Here is a 10,994-nt window from a genome sequence, read left to right as displayed (position 1 = left end):
CACACACACACACACACACACTTGTACGTACGTACACACATGCACGCATGTACCGACACAGACTCGCACGCGTGTACCTACACACACGCATGCGTGTACCTACACACGCGCATACGTATACACAGACAGACGTGTACGTACACACACACACACGCGTACGTACGTACGTACGTACGTACATACACACAGACGCGTACGTACACACACACGCGTACGTGCGTACACACACATGCGCACGTACACACACACACACACGTACACACACTCACACACGTACGTACACTCACACATGTACGTACACTCACACACGTACGTACACACACACACACACGTACGTACACACACACACACACGTACGTACACTCACACACGTACGTACACTCACACACGTACGCACACTCACACACACACACACACACACACGTACGTACACACACACACGTACGCACACTCACACACACGTACGTACACTCAGACACGTACACTCACACACATACGTACACTCACACACGTACATACACTCACACACGTACGCACACTCACACACGTACGCACACTCACACACGTACGTACGTACGTACACTCACACACACTCACACACGTACGCACACTCACACACACGTACGTACACTCAGACACGTACACTCACACACATACGTACACTCACACACGTACGTACACACACACACGTACGCACACTCACACACACGTACGTACACTCAGACACGTACACTCACACACATACGTACACTCACACACGTACATACACTCACACACGTACGCACACTCACACACGTACGCACACTCACACACGTACGTACGTACGTACACTCACACACACTCACACACGTACGTACACTCACACACGTACGTACACTCACACACGTACGTACACTCACACACGTACGTACACTCACACACAATCTACTCAGCCTGAAAAAAAAAAACAGTCAACTGAGCAATAGCCCTCAGCCTCCTTCTCAGAATAAAGTCCCCGCAGGACTCCCCTTCGGCCATCACCCACAGACCCAGGTGGGCAGTGCTTGTATACTTCAGTGCAGTGCAAGCACAGGGTCAGCGAGTAGGGCACCCGGAACTCTTGCCTATATTTTCTGGAAAATGCACTCCAGTTCACAACACCTAATTTAGATAAAATACAGAACAAACAATATGGAATCATTTTAAAGAGAGGCATTAACATAGTACAGAGTCATACAAGAAATGTATTTGTTATATATTTTAAACATATTATAGGAAAATGTTAGACAAGATATGCTTGAGTGTTATTGGCTTTGTCTGTAAAATACCTAAGAGACTTACTTGGTTTATGAACAACAAACTTGTTAAAAAAGTTTGTCAACACAAACTTTAATTTGGCTTGAGAAAGCCTATCATAAAGTTTGAAATAGTTTTAAAGCTTGAAGGTTTTCATAACCTTATATTTATATATATATTTATATATATTAATAACAATAATATCAAAATACATTTAAATGATTTAATCAATGTATTCATAGAAAAAAATATCCTCCAATATATCTTTGTATATTACTATTAACTCTTAAATCCTATATTTCTTCTCCTGGTTTAGTTTTGCCACTGTATTAACCTATGGTTTCTTTTAACACTATATCCTAATCCCACCAAAACCACAGACACCACGCAAACGCGCGCGCGCACACACACCACACACACACACACACACACCACGCACACATACACACACATACAGACCTACGCTGTCCTAGTTATTTGTGTGATATGATGAGTAAAGTTAGCACTACACGATCTCATTTTTACACCAATTAACATCACACTAAACGCCACTTCAGAATTAAAAATTGTAAAATAAAATAGTAGCTTGCCTGTAATGTACTCACCATGCAGCGATGAAGATCGGAAATGAAAACATGTTAGAATCACGTCATGACTTTACGCCACTAACCAATGAGAAGAGATGTTGGCGGGAAGAGACGTGCAGCCCCGCCCCAGGTGCGGCCCCGCCTCGATCGACGTCATCACTTGCCACTAACCAATGAGAAGCATTGTGGGCGGGGCTGCACGTGCAGCCCCGCCCCAGGTGCACCCCCGCCCAAATCTGCAGGCTGCAGCCAGGTGCTTCTCGCAACAACCCGAACACCATTGCGTTCAAATCAAATAGAGCTCTCGAATAGCGTACCACCCCCGGGGGGCGATATTATTTTTTCACAGGATGGTAGGGGAAGACTCATGAATATTCATTAGGGAAGTCATCCCTGATTGGTCTTAACCGCAGTGACGGGTAGGTTTAGGGCGGGGTTAGGGGTAGGTCATCAGACCCCCAGTGGCGGGTAGGTTTAGGGGTGGGGTTAGGGGTAGGTCATCAGACCAATCAGGGATGACTTCCCTAATGAATATTCATGAGTCTTCCCCTACCATCCTGTGAAAAAAAATATCGCCCCCGGGGGCCGCCATTGGCTAACAAGCCATCACCTGCTGTTAGCATTCCATTGACTCCCATTCATTTTGGCGTCACTTTGACAGGGAATACCTTTACATCTGAGGCGTTTAAAGACTCCATTTGTCCATTGTTTATTTCTAAAGAAACACGACATTGTATAAAAGGCTCCATTACCTTGTATCTTACGTTATGGCCCCATAGAAGCCGTTTTTGTAAAAATAGGCTAACGATTGCGTCATAACCACGCGACTCTCTGGAAATTACCGTATAGACAAGAGGAGAAGCTCGCAGTCAATCGGGGGGACGTGGAGGCACAAAGTCCGATTAAGGCAAGGGAGAAGCCCATAGAGAGTCATGACGTTGCTCCTGCTCCTAGCTCATGGACAGCTCCTACTCACGCTCTCCGTCTCTGCAAGATCCGGAAGGGAATGATTCAGATTTCGCTTGGCACAGCTACTATAAGACTTACAACTGTCAGACAGGTTGCTCACGTCATATCTACGTCGTCAAGCTCAGTTTGAGTCTGCGCAGTATGCTCAGCCATCAGGAAGTGAGTGCTTCTAATTTGCTTCACTTTTCTCCACTGAAACCTATGGGGGGGTCGCTGTGTCCAGTTTATATACTGTCTATGGTTCCAAAACGCTCTATGGACGAATGCTGCTGACGTATTTCCAGTAGAATCTCAGCCAGCATCTTTACTTACGCATAGCGCGTTCTATAGCGAAGTGTACTAGCGAGAAAACTTCCATAAAATTAATTTTCTCAGAAACGGAGACAACGATTTTAGAAACCGATTCGCTAGTCAGATTTCACATGATATGAGAGAATCAGAATACTCACCCTCAAAGTTGTCGATGTAGCTCGAAATATATAATGTAAAGCCCTTCTCTTTCTTACTCTTAGGTGTGACAGCTAACTGCCTCACAAAAGTGTTAATTTTTTTTTATTCTCAGAATTGAGATATAACGCAACAGCAGATGGGAAAAAAAGTCAGAACTGTGTGATAACACGTCGCAATCACCTTCTTCCTTTTTTATTTCATGGCGGGAACAGGATTCCTTAGTGTAGACTAGCCTATACTACACAAACAGCATCTGCACAAAACAATGCTGCCATATAACTTAACTTGCCTCTGCTGAGAGAGTATGGGAAAATACCCTTTATTTTATTTTTCACTTATGCACACAAACACACACTTTTATTACCTCTGGGCACATTACCCCGTAATACGTTTTTTAATTTAGTAGTTAAATTCACCAAGTTCACTGCAGTAGAGACAGACAGACTTACAACGCGGCTGGCATTTCACAGGTGGTGGTGAGAGTGACACTGCGTGATATACATCAACGGAGGTATTGCCACAATTTCACCTGTAGTAAGTCAGGCTTGTCGCTAGGAACATACTACAATCTTTGGAACATGAAAAAATTAAAATAAAAACATTAACAGGGGTATTGGTGCAATTTCACCTGTAGCACAGTAAACAATTTATTTTAGAAATTACTGTAATTTACCAAAAGTTTTTTTTTTCATGTTCTTGGATGTCTTGGCTTTCCATGCCTTTTTGCGCCTCCCTTTCTTCGTGTGTTCAATACTTTTTCCCTGTGTCATTTCACATTATTACACATAACTTAATTTCTGAAGTTATTTTTGTTTGTTTCTTTGTATGTATGGCTTACTTGGGTTGTTACCAACATCTGGTTAAAATTTCATGTCAATAGCGCCTTTGGAAATATATTTACTGAGAAAAATGATGATGTGTTCAATACTTATTTCCCCCGCTGTATATTCCCTTGTTGTAGTGCCACCTCATGGCTGACTATCACAAAATTTGAAAACAACACAAATATAATACATTTCATTACAATCAGTTGAAATTAGAGGATTTATTATTATTCTTCTTTTTTTTTTACATTTTTTGAACATTTACAATTTTTTTATACAGATGATCTTTGGAACAAAAGGATCTGTTAACATATCTATGACAAAGAAAAAGAACACTGAACTTTAAAGGGATACTCCACTTTTTTCGGAAATAAGCTCATTTTACATCTCCCCCAGAGTTAAACAGTTGAGTTTTACCGTTTTAGAATCCATTCAGCCGAACTCCGGGTCTGACGGTACCACTTTTAGCATAGCTTAGCACAGATCATTGATTCTGATTAGTCCAGTAGCATTTCTTTCAAAATGACCAAAGAGTTTCAATATTTTTCCTATTTAAAACTTGACTCTTCTGTAGTTAAACCGTGTACTAAGATCGACGGAAAATGAAAAGTTGCGATTTTCTAAGCCTAAATGGCTAGGAACTACTCTCATTCCAGCGTAATAATCAAGGAACTGTGCGGCTGTACCATGGGTGCAGCAGGCGTAATGATATGACGCAGCGCCTGAAAATAGTCCCCAGCTCGGTAACTTCTTCCAACGTGACCGGGACTAAGTTTGTCTAACCTATTAGACCTATTTTCAGGCGCTGCGTCATATCATTACGCCTGCTGCACTCATGGTACAGCCGCACAGTTCCTTGATTATTACGCCGGAATGAGAGTAGTTCCTAGTCATATAGGCTTAGAAAATCGCAACTTTTCATTTTCCGTCGATCTTAGTACACGGTTTAACTACAGAAGAGTCAAGTTTTAAATAGGAAAAATATTGAAACTCTTTGGTCATTTTGAAAGAAATGCTACTGGACTAATCAGAATCAATGATCTGTGCTAAGCTATGCTAAAAGTGGTACCGTCAGACCCGGAGTTCGGCTGAATGGATTCTAAAACGGTAAAACTCAACTGTTTAACTCTGGGGGAGATGTAAAATGAGCATATTTCCGAAAAAAGTGGAGTATCCCTTTAACTCAAATCATCAAATGGTTGCAGAATTATGTGAACATTTCTGTTATAGCACCACCTAGTGCTAGAATTTGACAATATTTTGTGTGGCTCCTCCAAAAAGTCATTGTTCAATTCGAATGTTTTGGAAGATTATTCACAACACAAAAGCATGTCTTTTCTCTGTAGCTTATGGAATTATGTGTGCAACGGTGTTAAATGTAACAGACTAGGGAAAAAAAGAATCTAAATGGTAGTTTGTAAAATTCAGTTTGTAAAGCCATATTACTGATGTAATCTACCCATATGAGGTTCATCTCCAATGTTGGTGTCTTGTAACCTTTTATTGTACTCTAGGAAAAAGAATGATGATGTCCAGATGTTTTTAAGTGTTGTCAAATTATGTGTGAAACTGTCTCCATCTATCCATATATGTAGTCATCACAACTGTCCCTGCAATCAAAGTTCACAATTTAGTGGGCAAGCTTACATGAGAAATTATTAGATTGTTGCTAAATCAACTAAAGAGCAAATGTGCACAATCACTACTGTCCAAATTTTGGGATCTGCAATATTTTTGTTTTTGAAAAAATTTAATTTAGTTGGTAATTTATTTTAGCCTTCATTTATTTGATAAACATCTTAGCCATTTCAATCAAAACAAATCACATTTTTAGAAATGTTTTATTTCTATTTTTTTAACTTAATAAAAACACTTACCAAATCTGCACTTCCATCCCTACTTCCATCTTCGAGTGGTAAACTAGATTTAAAAAAATGAAACATGGAAAGAGCTCAAATCACATGACAATTAAGTGCTGAAAACAAGTATAATGTGAGCCTGTTTTCTACGTAGTGTTTATTGAAACCTTTTGCCACAACAAAAAGAACAAGAACTAAAGAATAAGAAATTAAGAGAATAAACTGGCTAAAATATAATAATATTAAAGGGCCTATATGTACGGATTTTCATGTGTAAGGACTCAGAACATTTTTGCAAGGAAAATTAAAATGATGTGACTTTTACCCGCTCTCCCAAGAGCCTCTCTTCCGTTCTATTACACATGAAATGGAGAACAAAAAACAACGGTCGCTGTGAGTATTGAATCTCTTTTTTTTTCTATAGAAAAAAGTACTTACTGCTCTGGGACCTTTCGATTTCATTGAATATTTGGACATCAGCCACTACAAAGACAAACACACATTATTCACTTACATTGTGAGATTTCTCAGAATAAATGTATGAAGACTGAACTGCCAAACTAAAAAAGGCTGAATGACTTGTGAAATGTTATTTCACCTTTGTTAAATATTCTGTCCATGTGCTCTTCACAGACTTCATCCAGTTGGCTTTTCAGCTCTGAGAGAGATTGTTCTAATTTCTCAAATGTCAGGTTAGTAACATCTTTGGATGGAATTGTAACATTTTGAATGCATTGTAACATTCCAGAAGAGAAAAAGTAATTCTGCAATTGTAAGACAAAACAAAGAATAAAAAAAAGTTACAAAATGAACAGTGCCGAATTTCATTAAAAATAACCATCCTCTAGATATTTTTTTTCCACCACCTGGAAGAAATAAAGGTGATCCTCAGTATGTAAAAGTGGCTCCACTTTACAATTCTCCTTCTGTAGTTTAACAATCTCCTTCTCTAGTCTCTGTATGTGACTCTCTGCATCTCGCACTTCCTTGTTCTCCTGAGCTCTGATCTTGTCTCTCACCTCGGCTTGTATGTTCTGAATGGAGCGGATGATCTCAGTGAAGATTCGGTCACTGTTCTCCACTGCTGCCTGTGCAGAGCGCTGTCACAACACACACAAAACACTTGGTCAAACTCCTGACACATTGTACCAGGAAACCATTTGTAAAAATTGATAACACCTCAACAAGGTCCCATTAGTTAATGCATTAACTTCTAACATAGCAATACATTTGTTACAAAATGTATTAATCTTTGTTAACCTTATCCTTTATAGGCAGGATCTTAAGGTAAGCCATTCATAGGTCCTACAAAGTGAAAACAGTGGCACTTCATGTATATGGAAATGAACTCTATTGTTACTATTTACTATTTATTTGTTATCAGCAATAGGAACTTGCCTCATCTTTTTCAAACCCTCATATAGTTGTTAAATCACACTTAAGCCACATCCCCACAAAGCCAGAGCTTTCCCTATCCAATCTTTTTTCCCCTCGTTCTAACAAAGATTCCGTAAACTGCGTCGTCACAAGAAATATCTGCGTACACACGAAACCACTGAAACCAACTCAAAATGATATAGTATATATGCCAGACCAGTATGTGGCGCTGTAATCCTGCCACAGAGATCCACTAAAAATGGAGAAGACTTGGAGCATGCGCATAAACCTTGCGCGCTGTATACAATATTAATAATAGGCTCAGCAGCTGCTTCTTTATTTTTACCAAGAACTTTATTGAACAATATAAACAACAATAAATGGCCTGGTACAAAATATGAAATGTCTTAATCAGACAACAGACAAGCATCATAGCATAAGAAAGATAATATAAATAAAGAAGTAAAATAAAGAAATAACAAAAATACATTAAAGTAAATAAATAAATAAGAGAGAATCAGTAGCTTCTGCAGCACGAACACAAGCATATAGTCTGCAGTTGTTGTTGCCGTTACATGACGTAGCGTTGTCTGACTAGGGTCGACAAGTGGGGTGATGACATCATTGTTTCACAAAATATACAGATTGGCTGTATAAATGAAAATGCAAGGGTGTCATTTTCAGATTTATCCACTCTGGGACCCGGTCTCAGTCTCCTAAAACGGCGGATCCAACAAAACGCTGATGCGATACAATTTTTTTTTAACGTATACAGCTAAATTTTTTCTTTCAGACGAATCGAATTGGAGTTATATTAAAAAATGTCCTGGCTCTTCCAAGCTATAATTGAGTTGATGGGTATATTTTTTTGGAAGTCCATCAAAGCCTATCCATCCAAGATAAAAGTGCTTGAAACAGCTCCGAGGGGTTAATAGTGAACTAAAATCACTAGCCTCCGGCAGATGGCCTTACGCAAGTCGAATTATGACTTACAAGTCGGATTACTCTTTTGGCGTAAATCGACTTGCGTATGGCTGTCTGCCGGAAGCTAGTTATTTTAGTCGATAAAGTTTTAAATATGGATATTTTTCTTACACAAACGCATCGCTTCACTTCACTTCAGAAGGCCTTTATTAACCCCATAGAGCAGTGTGGAGCACTTATCTCAGATGGATAGGCTTTGATGGACTTCCAAAAAAAATATACCCATTGACTCCCATTATAAAGCTTGGAAGAGCCAGGACATTTTTTTATACAACTCTGATTGTATTCGTCTGAAAGAAGAATGTGATATACACCTAGGATGGCTTCAGGGTGAGTAAATCATGGGCTAATTTTCATTTTTGGGTGAACTATCCCTTTAAGGGTGATTTATACTTCTGTGTCGGACCTAAGCCGTATCCTCTACGCTGTAGACTTAGCGTGGGTTTTCATTTATACTTTTGCGCCGTGTTCCGCGTTGACGTGTAATTACACATGCGCATGTGAAACCCGAGGGAGGGGGTTCTAGCAGACCAATCACAGCAATTGTGGTCCGCGTAGAATTGACGCATTGTTACATTTTTGGAGAGGTGCACGTCAGGGTACGCTGTAGGCTACGCGTGCTACACACAGCCTACGACGTAGTTACGGAGTGAGTTCGATGCAAAAGTATAAATTGGGCTTTAGTCCTACCTTATGAGAGACCACAGCTTCCTTGAACTTCAGAACCTCCTTGTCCATGTCATTGTTTTTCTGAATTAAATTCTTCTTTATCATTTTCAGTTGCTCCTGTGAATGAATTTGCAATCAATAAGAATCTTGTTGTTAAGCGACTTCAAATAACAAAATAAAAATCAACTGTTGAATGGAATCAAAATATTTGCATTTGTACAGGATTTTGGTCCATTTTTTCAATAAAAACAGCTTCCATCACCTATTATTTACTAATTTGCTACCATGAGCTACCTATTCTTACAAATAAGATATTCTTATATCTCAATTATTTATCATAGAAGTAAGATTAAATTTGACTTGAAAGACTTGAGGTCTTACCTGTTTTTTGGGCATTTCAGCTGCAGCTGAGACTGTTTTATGTCCACTGTGCTGATTCCCCATACAAACTACACAAATACACTTCTGGTCATTGTAGCAGTAAACCTCCAGTGCTTTATGATGTTGAGGGCAAATCTGATGCTGTAGATTTGGGGAAGCTTTTACCAGCTTGTGCTTTTTAAACGCTTCAGAATCATAATGAGGTTGGATGTGAGTTTGGCAGTAAGAAGCCATACAAACCAAACAAGAATGGATGGATTTTACTTTTCTTCCTTTGCAAACATCACACGTCACGTCTCCAGGTCCAGCTGGATCCTCCCTCTCCAATCCCTCTAAAATATCAGCAAGCACAATGCTTCTGCTGAGAGCTGGTCTTTGGTTGAATGTTGTCCTGCATGTAGGACAGCTGCAAAAAACACCTCTATGAACCTGCTGGTCCCAGCAGCTCTTAATACAGTCCATGCAGAAACTGTGCCCACAAGATGTAGTCACTGGATCCTTAAGCAGATTCAGACAGATCGGGCAGTTTAAAGGATTTTCAGTATCAAAGAGAGAATCAGCCATTTTTGGTGCTTTCAAGTTGTCTGTCGTGTTTGTCAGGTCCTCCCAGTAGTGGTAAAAGGTATTTTGTGTAGACCTACAACACAACAATTAAAATAATACAGCCATAACTTACTGAGGTAACGTTAGAGTGTGGAAAAATACCTTTCATATTTTGTTAATCTATACACACAAACATACGAAGCATGAAATGCACGTGCGCACGATTTACTTTTTTTCCCTTGCATGTCATGTGCGGAGACCCGTACAAACACGCTTTTATTACCTCTCTCTTGGCCCAGTAGGCTATCAGTCACTTCACTGTCAACCGTGTTACTGGAGATAATACAATAGCGCAAATGAGCAACAGAAATGGAACAGATTAATGAGTGAGCGATTCGTGTTTTTCGCAAAAGAAGGAAGTGCTCAAACTAAACAGAAAAAAAGCGCGCTTTTCTTAAAGTGCTGGTGCCCGGTTCTTACCTGTTGACGTCAGAAAGGCGTCAGTACATTATAATCTGTTGTTGTGGTCTATTACTGAACCAATACCGAATCGTCCTCGTCTGAAACAATTCGTAGAAACAATTAATTTTATGAAGGAAATATGATGTCATAAAGAATCGCATGTGCAGGGTAAGATTTATGAAAGTGTACATAAGATTGCCAGCGTAAATTTGCATGCGCAAGAGAAGATTTGTAAGGGTGTAAATCGCCTTTCAAGTGTAAAAAAAATATTTTCAGCATTTTACTGTTATTTGTAAGTGTAATTCATGTAGCCTATTTTGAAACTGCAGCTTAGCCCTAGAGTAAATCGAGAGTGACGCTCATTTGATTGGCTACATGAAGAATGTGAACCCGCCCTCCTCTTCACGCTTGCAAAATTCAATGAGTGAGGGAAATTGGGAATCATCCCAAAACTGGAAACGCAGGTAAAAGAAAGACGCAACTGTACAAATCCACTAAAAATGGAGAAGACTTGGAGCATGCGCATAAACCTTGCGCGCTGTATACAATATTAATAATAGGCTCAGCAGCTGCTTCTTTATTTTTACCAAGAACTTTATTGAACAATATAAACA

At 39.6% G+C, this 10,994-nt stretch overlaps 1 protein-coding gene across 2 annotated transcripts; it reads right to left on the bottom strand.

The window, feature by feature from the left end:
- Nucleotides 1–4,293: 4,293 nt before the first annotated feature.
- Nucleotides 4,294–10,315, bottom strand: LOC311279453 (tripartite motif-containing protein 29-like). 2 transcript variants are annotated; one of them, XM_084390970.1, is made up of 9 exons: nt 10,202–10,315; nt 9,376–10,012; nt 9,016–9,111; nt 6,831–7,064; nt 6,563–6,728; nt 6,403–6,447; nt 5,983–6,025; nt 5,289–5,715; nt 4,294–4,458 (listed from the first exon to the last, which is right to left on the bottom strand). In XM_084390970.1, the coding sequence occupies exons 2-8, from the start codon at nt 9,937–9,939 to the stop codon at nt 5,685–5,687; spliced, it is 1,179 nt and encodes a 392-aa protein (XP_084247096.1). In that variant the 5' UTR covers nt 9,940–10,012; nt 10,202–10,315; the 3' UTR covers nt 4,294–4,458; nt 5,289–5,684. The 2 variants fall into 2 exon arrangements, with proteins under 2 accessions (XP_084247096.1, XP_084247097.1); XM_084390971.1 differs by lacking the exon at nt 10,202–10,315 and adding an exon at nt 10,148–10,188.
- Between the last annotated feature and the right edge of the window lie 679 nt (nt 10,316–10,994).

The sequence above is a fragment of the Rutilus rutilus genome, assembly GCF_951802725.1.
Source record: "Rutilus rutilus genome assembly, chromosome: 20".
NCBI lineage: Eukaryota > Metazoa > Chordata > Actinopteri > Cypriniformes > Leuciscidae > Rutilus > Rutilus rutilus.
This window is presented reverse-complemented; position numbering and strand designations above follow the sequence as displayed.